At 39.8% G+C, this 12,599-nt stretch overlaps 1 protein-coding gene across 1 annotated transcript in view; it reads left to right on the top strand.

Moving 5' to 3' along the window:
- Window positions 1–12,599, top strand: part of Atp8b4 (ATPase phospholipid transporting 8B4 (putative)) — a 175,878-nt gene that overhangs the window by 101,231 nt on the left and 62,048 nt on the right. The window contains exons 12-14 of the mRNA XM_051144911.1: window positions 1,374–1,570; window positions 6,812–7,020; window positions 11,294–11,340. Coding sequence (XP_051000868.1) covers window positions 1,374–1,570; window positions 6,812–7,020; window positions 11,294–11,340 — 453 coding nt within the window. The remainder of the gene's footprint in view (window positions 1–1,373; window positions 1,571–6,811; window positions 7,021–11,293; window positions 11,341–12,599) is intronic.

The raw sequence follows: 12,599 nt of genomic DNA, 5'->3' as shown, positions 1-12,599 counted from the left end.
ATCTATCATCTATCTCATCTGTCAGTCACAGAGTAAAGCCACTGGCTTGGAGGCTGGCACTGTCCTTACTTTCTGTGGTAGGAAATAGGATAATTCTCTTGGGACTTTTAAGGAGGGTATTTAATGCCAAACATCATGAATTTTAATGGTCTAAAGTAATTCCATTCAGTTAATTTATAGTAACAACTATTAAAATAATAAGACACTGTGATAGAGACACGAAATTGGTAGGATACAGGGGATACACAATACAATTTTTCTTTCACATCTAGTATTTGTCTTCACATGCTCCTATTTTATTTATGAGAATGAAGAAGAAAACAGTTCTAAACATCAGGAACAGTCTTTATTGGCAAAGAAATGGATACATTCCTACATTGTAGACCCATTTCTGTCTCGAAAGTGGCTAGTGTGAGAACTCCTGACATACGGGGCTCTTTAGTAGACCAACTCTCCACAGATTCCTTTCTAAGACATGGCATTTATGTCCTTCATCTGTGAGGCTGTGGCTTTGGACTCAGCCCTGATGACTTTGTTATCTCTTTGACTGATGTAATATGAATAAATTAATAAAATATATGTAAAAAAAAAGAGGTCTAACAAGTGTGAGTTGGTGACAGGGAACGTCAGTCAGTGTATTAGTTGCTTATTTTGTTACTCGTATCAGATACACGGCAGAAGCAGTTCAATGGGAGAAGCACGTAGTTTAGCACACAGTTCAGAGATATAGTCAGTCACGGTGCTGACGCTGCGGCAGTAGGAGCAGGAAGTAGCTGGCCACATTGCACCCCCAGTCAGGAAGCTGAGGGAGATGGATGCTACTCCTTTAAACAGTGTGGGAACACCTGCTGGTGGAGTGCTGCTGCCCCCCACCCCCTGACCCTGTGTAGGTGTTCCATGGTGATTCTAAAGGCCATCAAACTGTCAGTTGAGGTGAACCACTACTGAACATTGTGGCTGGTAAATGGGGCCCTCCAGGGCGCTGAGATCTCAGAGCCTTCTTGACTTCAAGCATGGAAGCATGTGATTTGTCACAGAGTAAAGATGTGTGACAGGGGTCAACCTACAGTGTAATCTTGCCTGTGCCTATCCTTTTATTTTGTTTTTAACCTGCGGGTAATGGCTGCATCTGTCTCAGAGAGAGTTGGTGGAAGAATTAAGTGGGAAGCTGTGTGCCACATCTCTGCCATAAAATGTTAAATTCTATTCATATGCTGGGTGGTAAGTAGGAAAAGGTTTATACAACTTGTTTTTTTTTTTTTTAATGGCAATTTCTGATGGGAAATTGACTTGTAGTTTTATTGTATTGATTTGACTAATTTGGGGCTCATGTTCACTGTAACCAGACTTCTATACTTCTATTCTTATTTCAGATTTTTGGGCTTCTGGTATGCTTGGGGATTATTCTTGCAATAGGAAATTCAATCTGGGAGAATGAAGTTGGGAATCAGTTCAGAACTTTCCTCTTCTGGAGAGAAAGCAAGAAGAGTTCCTTGCTCTCGGGATTCCTAACGTTCTGGTCATATGTTATCGTCCTCAACACGCTTGTGCCCATTTCATTATATGTGAGGTGAGACGAGAGTTTATACAGCAAGCAGAGTCATTTCGTCACGCACCCTGTGTACGACCGGCTGCATGCCTTAGGGACACAGTCACTTGGCTCTGTAATTTTGTTTAACTCGTGTATTTTAGAATCATAATAAATGCATTCTATTTTTTCTTTGACTAGTGTGGTTTCCTAGGGAAACCTGCCTTATAAGCTCATGAAATCTGGCCAGAAAAACTGAGGTGGTCTAAGGTGAGAAAAAGAAAGCCTGGGATGTTTTTGAGATGTGGCTTCCCTGCCATCGGTCTGTCTCAGGTATTTGGAGGCAGGTGCTATCCTACGACCCACGACTCCTGTAACACTGGGAAAATCACCTCATCAATCACTTCTTAGGCTTCTTCACTTTGAAAAATGGGCAAAATATAAGTCCTGTCTCACAGGGGTATCTGAGGACTAAATAAATGGCTGGCATACTCTAAAGCTAATGGGCATTGGTCTCCCTTATTGACAGCCATCATAAATAAATACAGAAAGGACTCAAAGTAAGGTAGGTGGTGGTTCTTGGCCACTGTTAGGTAAGGATGTTCGAAACTCCCATGATCCTAATCTACAATATCTAGGTTAGTTCCACAGAGTGATGTGAAAATGGTCTGTCGTCTGTATCTACCTTCAACTTTTTCATGCATGTGTGCGTGTGTGTGTGTGTTCGTTCTTTCTCTCTGTGTGAGTGTATGTTTGCTTTCTGTGTGTTCTTTTTATTCAAAAATATATATTTCCCCTCCTCTCTGTCTCCCCATTTCTCCACACAAGTATGTGTGTGAACAAGTGTGTTTCATAAGACTTAGATACATCTACCTAAAACATTCTCTATCCCAATTCTCCAAGACTGAGTCAGTCCCAGAGACCCTGGAGCCAAGATGGACTTGGCTGCTTGTCACCCTTGCCATCGTTACTCACAACATACAAAGCCACTGGCTCCGAATCTCCACTAATTATGACTAACTTCTCTCTTCTCTTTCCAAAAACTGAGCTACAGTGAAACAAGTTAAGTTAATGAACAAAACTCACTCTTGTTTTGGATAGTGGTCAGAAAACTGAAATGTCAAGTTGTGGGAAATTGACTTGAAGTAGGAGCATGTGGCCACAACACCACAGATTGCTCCAGGCCTTCTGGTGCTGTGGGTAGCCTGGGCTCTGTGTGGTCTGTATGCTTCTGGCTCATCTTCGATACTGAGAACCTCTTATGCTTGAATCTCATTATAAAGCCTACAGTAAATGCTGCTCCTTGCCAGAAAAGCTATGACCAGCTTTGTAGCTTTCATTTTATGTCCTAATAATCAATTGTGACAGGAGTAGCATCTGCACAGGCACACAGTGGCTTACTGCCCACACACGAACCGTGTATGTCCTTGTGGAGAACACATACTCTTTGTAGTTTCTTTGTGATGCTCTGGCATTTTTCATTTAATGATTTGAAAGGTTTTTTTTTTTTTTTTTTTTTTTTTTAAATTTTAAAGAAATCATGGCTAGAATCTCAGTTTAGCTTTTTTTTTTTTTTTTTTTTTTTTTTTTTTTTTTTTTTACTTTTAGTTTGTTCTTGTTAACAAAAATCACTTTTATAGAATTAGAAGCCCAGGATTTGGTTTTGGCATTGCTAATAATATCCCTGGCCTTCGAGAAAGTACTTGGCTTCACTTTGGCTTGTGTTTGTCAAATATGTGCTTCTCTATAAAATGAGAACATTAAAAATGATTGATATCTGCATTCTTTTCTATTCAAATGCCTTTAGCTGCCATTGCATAGGTATCTAGTCATACATATGTGATGTTGGCACAGCCCTTCATTGCTTAAAACTGCTTTCTTCTCCGTTGCTTTTTATGATTTCAAAACCACTCTGTGACATGAATATGAGGCCTTGCCACACTCCATGGGTGGCTTTGTTTCCTTTTTCAGTGTTTTGCATAAGGCACGAAACATATTTTATTTCATTTCTGTTCCCCCAAATCTTCTGAAATGGCTCTTTTTGAAATGGGAAGCTGATTTGTTTGGGATTATGTATCTCAGTCAGAATGACATCTAACTCTGCACCGTCTGGCCCTTGCACCTTGTCGTCCCTTCACCCTGAGCTGTGTGGCTCTGGGCTGGTGAAGATAAAAAGCTGAGGGTTTTCCCTCTGGTTGAATAACTGTTTCTGATCTCAACTTGAAGGAAAGAGTGGTCCAAGAAATGTCAGACTGTTTGGTCCTAAAGGCTTAAACACTGTGATATAGGCACAGAGAACTGCTGGGTGTTTCTGTGATGAGGCTTGAAGGCCTTCAACAGGAGGCTTTGGATAGGTACAATGCATAAACTACTGCCATAGGGTGAGATCTCATGATTCACTTTGAACACTTAACAATTCCAGGTGAGCAAAGACATTTATTTTGATAAGATATTTCTATGCTGTCAGTGTGTTTATGCATTAAGAAAGACTCAGCTAAGGTTGTGTGTGTGTGTGTCTGTCTGTCTCTCTCTCTCTGTCTCTGTGTGTGTGTGTGTATGTGTGTGTGTGATTATGTGTGTGCATGTATGTGCGTGCAGAAGAAAGGGTTGCATGTTGTACTGCCACTCTCCTAAATCCTCTTTTCTTAAGCAAAAAGGAGACCCATCTTCTCTACAGGGTATTTTAAAGCCCAATTTTGCAGATTTTCATTGGCTTGTACTACAGCATGAGAGAATCAAAGGCTGCTCCATTCATTTTGCTTTGAGTTTGGAGGGAGCTACCAGATTTGCAGACATTTGAAAGCGTTGAGTGATTTTTGCAGAGTGGCCCTTCTTTCATGGGCAATATATCTTCCAGAACCCTCTGGGGATGTTCAGGGCTTCTGGTCCTACTGAACCATACACGCACATTTCCTCCTATTTTATGCATATATATTCATAATAAAGTTTAGTTTACAAGTCAGGCACAGTAAGCGACTAACAGTAATAGTGAACACATATAAAAGTTAGTTTCATAGTATCATAAATTTATATTCACGCTTTTTCCTGTTTCAAAGTATTACATTGTTCTATATATATGCCTCTCTTGACATATGATGATATAATGTCTAAAGGTCAGGGTAAAGTGTGTTGAATGACTTAGACATGGTGATAGTATCACTTGGACACAGACACTGCAATGCCATACTAGTAGATGTGGTAGGTTAGATGGCTGCTGTGTGCTGAGTGGCCAGTAAATGCTGGATGGATGTATTGGCCAAGGGTCCATCACATCTCAGGAGTGGTGGATCCAGACAGAGCAGGGTGGTGGGCCGTTTGGTCTGCTCTGAGCAGCGCACAACTTAAAGCAAACATTGTTTATCTTTTGGAATTTCCATATAACAGTTTTGGGTACTGTTAGTTGTGGATGACAGAAACTATGGGAAGTGAAACTCCACGAAGGGGGCAATTACTGCACGGTATCATTGTGAAGGCCAGGTCTGCACTGACTGTACCAGACGCTGGAATTCGGGTCAAGACTCGGCACTGACGTATTTGTATGTATGACTTGGGTTGGCTGCTTAATCTCTCAAGCCACAGTGCCCTGACTGGTGAAGTTAGAGGCTAGAGGGCCAGGACTTACTCATTTGACACCATTTGCCTGCTTCTGACAGGGAAGATGATGGGTCTGTTCTGCTATGAGTCCTAACACTGCTCTAGTTAAATAGGGAATAAGGAAATGGTGAGCCACCCTGCAAAAGTCTGAGTAAGAGCAACTAGTTAGGGGGAGGGGCAGAAAAGTAAAGTGCACAGAAAATATACAAATACATGCAGAATTAAGATATGCTTATCTTTCTGTCATGCGATTTTATGTGGTCGCTGTGTGATTTTAGTTTAGGGGAAACTCAGAGCCTACCTTGACTCATGGCTCTGAGAGTGAAATGTGGATGTGCCCGGTGTGCTTTCAGAACCAGATGCATAACACTCAGCACCCAAGGAAGACGTGCGCATCATCTAGGCTTCTTATGTAAAGATGAGAAAACCCGCTCGGATCGGAAATAAACTATAGATTGCTGAATGTTCTTGTTAATATACAAAGACATGATAGCATTTCAGTGAGCAAAGACAGGAAGCTCAGACTAAAGCAAACCAATCCAGAAAACAAATAATGCATACAAGTGGTTATAAACATGGACATCCAAAATAAACCAGACAACAGGTAGAATTCAGCTAAATACATATATGACTTTCAAGCTTTTCTCTTTTTTTAAAAGATTAATTAATTTATTATTATGTATACAAGTGCTCTATCTGCATGTGCACCGGCCTGCCAGAAGAGGGCATCAGATCCCAGTATAGATGGTTGTGAGCCACCATGTGGTTGCTGGGAATTGAACTTGGGACCTGTGGAAGAGCAGACAGTGCTCTTAACCTCTGAGCTATCTCTCCAGCCCTCAAGCTTTTCTTTAGGTCAGCAATAATTTAAAATTTTATCCTATCAATAAAAAATACATAATGTCCAGGATCAAATCTGTCGGAGTGTGGTGTGGAACTATACAAAAACAAAGCAAAGCTGAATTAAACCAAGATATGTTACCGCTAGAAATACTTTAAAAAACGTGATTCCCGGAAAATTGTGTTCTTATCATTGAAGCTGCACTTAGTTTTGTGAAATATAGTTCTGTGCAAGCAATTAACAATATAATACAAACCTAAGAAAAACCCTCAATAAAATTCCTATGAAAATGGATCCCACACATTGTTATAATCTTTGGGGCAGCCCACTGGGCATGACAGATGACAGACAATCAAACTTTCCCTTTCTGGAGTTTGAATACGTAAGTCATTACCGAGACACAAGGCTGCACTCTTCTCCTAATGGACGGACAGCGGGAAGCCCTGCTTTATGCCAAGATTGATCACAGTTTGCTTACTGCTTAGTAGAGACTTATTGCCGACTTCTTCTGCAAAGTAAAACCACATCCGTGTTTTAGGGTGTATTTCTTCCAACAGGCCATTGTCTGAGGCTTCCTGACTAGCCAGCTGTATCATTTTATGATGCTGTAAAGGAAATAACTTGGGCACTAAGGTTTATGAGCAGATTCTCAACTGAGGCATCTCTGAAGATCACTAGGACCAAAGGACAGAGGACTTTTATTTATTTAGTGAAACTCCTGAAAAATTTGGCAAAGCTTTGTGTGTTTACATATTGATAGATTCTCTCTCTCTCTCTCTCTCTCTCTCTCTCTCTCTCTCTCTCTCTCTCTCTCATTTCCTTTCCTTTCTCATATTAATGGACCGCAGTGTGGAAGTGATCCGTCTGGGACATAGTTATTTTATAAACTGGGACCGGAAGATGTATTATGCTGTGAAAGCAATGCCCGCTGAAGCCCGGACGACCACACTCAATGAAGAATTGGGCCAGATTGAATATATTTTCTCTGACAAAACAGGAACTCTCACTCAAAACATTATGACTTTTAAAAAGTGTTCCATTAATGGGAGAGTCTATGGTAAGCGCATAGTTTCTTTCTCTTAATGACACTGAATAAATAAATAAGCAATATCATTAAAAAATAATATTCCCTTACCCCAAACATTATGGTTTCCTTATTAAGCATTGCTATGATACTTGACAGGTAATGAACACCAGTAATCTAGTTATTTCACATATTTGGGACAATTTGATGAAAATTAGGACCTGGTACCATTTGTAGGTAGAGACTGTTGTGCAGTTTTGTTCTCTAGTGAGTGTTCCAGAGACCAAATCCCCTGAAAGGATGAGCTCTAGGTAGCGTGGCTTATCTTGTTTGTTTGTTTGTTTGTGAGTCAGGACTCATGATTTATCTTGTTAGGCCAATATCTTATGCTTTCTGCCTTGTTCTCTGTGCGACCAATGCCAATTCTTGTGTTTGTTAGGGTTTAGTACTTACTTCCTGAAATGCTTTCTTGGGCACCTTCACTGCCAAGTTCCCCTTTGCATTTTTCTGTATGGATGAATAATCTATCTTTGGGTTTTCAAGTATCTGGTTTTTTGTTTTTGTTTTTGTTTGTTTGTGGCCCTTCTCAGCACAGTTGTCTGCTAGTTAGCAGACAGTTCCTTCTATGGAGAACATGGAGGCCCAGAGGCACCTTCACAGTGTTATTCTGGATCTCTTACCTTAATTCATGGAGGTCAGACATTTTGGGATGTCAAGGAGTTCCAGGAGAAAGTAAATTTTCCTTGTCTACTAATGAGAAGGAAATTTCATACCTTGTCAAATAATTTAAAGCATGATTTGATTTAGAGGGAAAACAAAGATTGAAAAAGTTTATATGCTATGCTGTCATGCCTTTTGACCCCGCTGCCTTTGAACTCCATTGCCATCACCCAAGAAGGAATGGTTTCCTTAGCTCCCCTGTACCTCTTGTTCCTTGTCCTGCCTTCTTTGGTAGTGGACACGATGACTTCCGCCTGAGCTTTCTTGCATGTCCTTATATGCGCACCATGCCTGGTAACTAGCATAGAGTTAAAATTTATGGACATTATTTTCAGAGGCATTCTGAAAATACTTCCTCGATCTAAATAGTGGTATAAGTAAGAATATTTTAGAATATTAGGGGATATTTTAAACTTTGGATCCTTTTGCTTCATATTAACCCATCAATACCATTTGTGAGACGCAGTATGAAATTATTAGGCATGTGGACCAGTAACTATTTGTTGAAATGCTTATTTGGGGCTACTTTTAGGGTCAACTTCTTGACATTTTTATGTAGAGATCTCAAGATATTTGTAAATTTCCATATTTTAAAAGTCTCACTAAGGCTTGTGATTTCCCTCATAGATAACAGGAAAGGAACAGAAAGGGCTAAGTATATCGCTTTTTGTCTCAATGTGTATGCATTATGATTAATAGTGTATACATGGCCAAAGAACACATTCTTTTTTCCACACACCCAGGCTGCTCAGAAGTGCTTTTTTTTTTGGTATAGCTATTCTTGTTTTGAATCATAGATTTGAACTTTGGAAAATTTAAAAATTTCACTCTGACCTGTTGTCTTAGTTTACTATTACTATCTTGAAATACCATGACCAAACCAACTTACATTTCAAGATCATTGTTCACCATTGAAGGGAGTCAGAAACCTAAACAGAGCAGGAACCCGGTGGTAGAGGTAGACGCAAAGGCCACGGAGGGGTGCTGCTTACTGGTTTGCTCCTCATGGCTTGTTCAGCCTGTTCTCTTATAGAACCCAGGACCAGCAGCCCAGGCATGGCACCGCCCACAATGGGGGCTGGGCCCTCCCCATCAATCACTGAGGCTCAGTTGAGGCTCCCTCCTCTCAGACGACTGTAGCGTGTGTCAAGTTGACTTAAAAACTAGCCAGCACATGTATCTACGTCTTTTTCTTGTACTCAGAATTATTGCCTTCTTAGACTTAATTTTTTTCTGTTTTATCTCTAATCCTGAACTAGGCTGTCTATTCTCTTCTTTTCATCATTTCATTAGAATGAACACATATGTGGTCACGAGAGGACCATGGTCATATGAGCCTGAGATTTGTATTTCAGGAGGTTGGCTAGGTTCATCAGTAGCTCAAAGATTTCTCCCGCACAGCAGATGAAAAGCCTTCATAACTTAGACCTATACTCCAGGAAGACAACAAAGAAACATCAAGTATTGTTGTCACAGAGTTACATGAGAAGGAAAAGACATGGTTATAAATTCCTATCATGCTGACTTCTTATAACACAGTCATTCCACTTTTGACTCTGGTTCTTCAGCTTTCTTTCTTTTTTCTTTTTTCTTTCTTTCTTTTTTTTCTTCAGTTTTCTTATCCATAAAACTTGAGTTAAAGTCATCCTGGTGCAAGCTTGTTGTAAGAAATCATGGTGATGTAAGTGTCTGGTACAAGTGGATGCAAATACCTCACTACTGGTAAAAGGAAACTAGTCTATAGTATCAACGTTTCAAATACCAAGGAGAGTTTAGAAAAGTCCCCCAAAGCTCCAAAACCTTCCTAAATGATGCCACCATCTGGGAACCAGGTGCTCAAACATGTGAGCGTATGAGTGACACGCTATACTTTAAGCCATGACACTCACCCTTGCTCCCTTAAGCTCATGGTCATGGTCATCTCACGACACACAACGTATTTCATCCAACTTGAAAAGTCCGTAGAGTCTTCAACGCTCCTGGTGCACCTCAAAAGTCCAAAGTCTCTTCTAAAACTCTAGGTAATCTCTTAACTGTGACCCCTGCAAAATAAAAATGATTGTAGACATCTAACCTGCAATAGCGAGGAATAAACGTTCTTCTCTCCCTTTGGTAGCTCACGTAGTATCTTCATAGACTATTAAAGCTGGTTCTCAGGGAGGAGGCGCCAAGGTCAGTTCCAGCTTGATTCCTCCAGGTCCCATATCTGAAATGCCTTCAGCAATGGGACTTTGCTTTCAAGTTCTGGGAGGTAACCAAGGACAATCTATTGTTTCACATGTCTCTTGGACTCACCCTGACCACTAGATCAGAGAGAGACTTCCCATGGCAGGCACCAGGGTTTTTGTTCATCTGTGGCTCTTAAGGAGAGCACTATCATCCAGTGTTCCCATCTTACTTTTGTTTGCTCTATTATTCTTTGAGAATTTTGTGCAGTGAATTTTGATCACATTCACCCTCTCCCCTGGCTCCTCCTCCCACATTCTTGCTGTATTCCCTACTCACTCAGCTTGGTGTTCTCTCTCTGTCTCTCTCTGTCTCTCTCTGTCTCTCTGTCTCTCTCTCTCTCTCTCTCTCTCTCTCTCTCTCTCTCTCTCTCTGTCTCTCTCTCCTTATCTAGTGTAGCTGATGTTCTTTTGGATGTGTGGCTTTTACTGAAAGATAGTCTACCCCCTACAGGCTGCATTCAGAAAGAAACTGACTCTCCCTCTCCTAATAGCTATCGACTGCCCATAGCTGGGAGTGTGATTTTGTGCCTGCATCCCCCCTGCACACTGGCATTTTGTATGGCCTGAGACTGTGCAGGCCTTGTACATGGTGTCTCAATTGCTGTGAGTTCATGTGTCCAGAGAACTGTTTCCTTGTAGTCATCCATTTCTTATGACTCGTACAGTTTTTTTGTCTCCTCTTATGACATGATCCTTGAGCCTTGGAGGGGTAGGGTGTGATATGGATGATCTGTTTAGGGCTAAGCATTCTATACTCTCTTATTCTCTGTTCCTTAGTCACTTTGTGGGTCTGTGTTAGTAATTATCTACTGCAAAACAAAGCTGCTCTGATTTGCATTGACTGACACACTAAGCTGGGGTCACATGTCTCACCATTTTATTTTTAATGTCTACTTATTTTAGCTTTATCTTATGCATAAACATCCCTGTACATTAATTACCATGTATAGGGCTATACATATTGTATCAATATTTGAATTTATTTTCTATGTAGTAATAGTGCTTCAGGAAAGAGCATAACAATTGGCACTGAAAAAATATATACAAGTAACATTATACTGACTGAGTAGGTTGTATTTAGAAATATATATGCATATTCACATACATATATGCATACAGTAGCAATTAATGAAAGAAGAGGCCATTAGTTTGAAATAGAGAAAGAAGGGGTATGTGAGAGGACTTGGAGGGAGGAAAGGCAAGGAGTAAATGATGTAATTATAATATCTCCATAGTATAAAAAAAACCTCCAACTTCCCCAATCCCAAGCAAAACAGAACACTAAGTTTATTCTCTAAATTAAATATCGGAAACTAGGTTCAGTTTTACTTACCAGTTGTTTTCAATGTTTGTTTTAGCAGGTGAAGCACTAGATGACCTGGGCCAGAAGAAAGATTTAACTAAGGTACTGAAGAGATGCATTTCCTTTTTTGCTTCAATTTTAAACTGTATCTGCATGACACAGTTCTCAAGGCCCGATTTATGCTATCAAACCATGCAACATGTAAAATGAAATGAGGAATAGATTGCCATGGTCCAACATTTCTTCTAATCAAGGCCCCTTGGCCACAGTTTCCAAATCTTTGATCCATTTCTGCACAGGCAAGAAAATATACCTCTCTGTTCAAAAACACATGGTGGTAGATTACAGACACTGCTTTATCCTTCTCAGCCTCAGAAACCTTTCTAGATCAATTTTAAGTGTTTATTGTTTTTAATTGTTGAATGATATTCCACTATATTTATGTTCTACAGTCTATGTAATGAAATACTGATGAGAATTTAAAGTGTCTCTAATAGTTTGACAGTAAAGAAAAATCAGAGGAAAACTGGGTAAGTATTATTTCAAAATTTTGGGGTGCCTTATGGAATGCATTTCAAGAAATACAATTACTTCATAAAAATGTATGGGCACCAGTAGGTTGGTTAATATTGCAAATTGTCCTCCAACATGACAGTTTACTCTGCCACATCTTTAGATTAAAAAATTTGCTTCTTCTTTATTTTAAATTTGCATAATCTTTACATACTTTTTTTCTTATTTAAGCTCTGGACAGGACTTCTAGGATTATGCTAAGTTGAAGTGTTTACAATAGGCATCTTTGCTTTGCTCTTAGTTTTAGAGGAAACACAATCTTACATTTTAAAAATGTGGTGTTAACCATAGGCTTTTCCTGCACAGCTTTTATTATATTGAGATATTTTTCTTCAATCCCTCTTTCACTGAAAGTCTTTGGTATAGAAGGCGACCACATTTTCTCTCTCAATCTTCTCTCAATCACTTGGGACAATCATGCAGTTTTTAGTCTTCATTCTGTTTATGTGACATTTCACACTGCTTCATTCTCATATTGCATTGCAGGGATAAAATCCATCTAGTTATTGTATATGATCCTTTGAATGTGACATTGGCATCCATTTGCTAGCATGCTCTTGAGGGGTTTTGCATCTGTGTTCATTAGCGATGCTCTCTTCTTGTAATGGTTTTGGTGTTGGTGTTAGGGTACTACTGCCTCATCAAGTGAGCTTGGGAAGGCCCCCTTTTAATATTTGGAAGAGTTTGAATGCAGTTGGCATTCATTCCACTTCAAATGTTTGATATATTTTGTATAAGCAAAGTCATTCTATAAACAAAGCAAAGCTTTGGCACTTCTATGTTGGAAT

The sequence above is a fragment of the Acomys russatus genome, chromosome 4, assembly GCF_903995435.1.
Source record: "Acomys russatus chromosome 4, mAcoRus1.1, whole genome shotgun sequence".
In the NCBI taxonomy this organism is placed as follows: domain Eukaryota; kingdom Metazoa; phylum Chordata; class Mammalia; order Rodentia; family Muridae; genus Acomys; species Acomys russatus.
The sequence above is the reverse complement of the archived record's forward strand: the minus strand, read 5'-3'. Positions and strand labels throughout refer to the sequence as shown.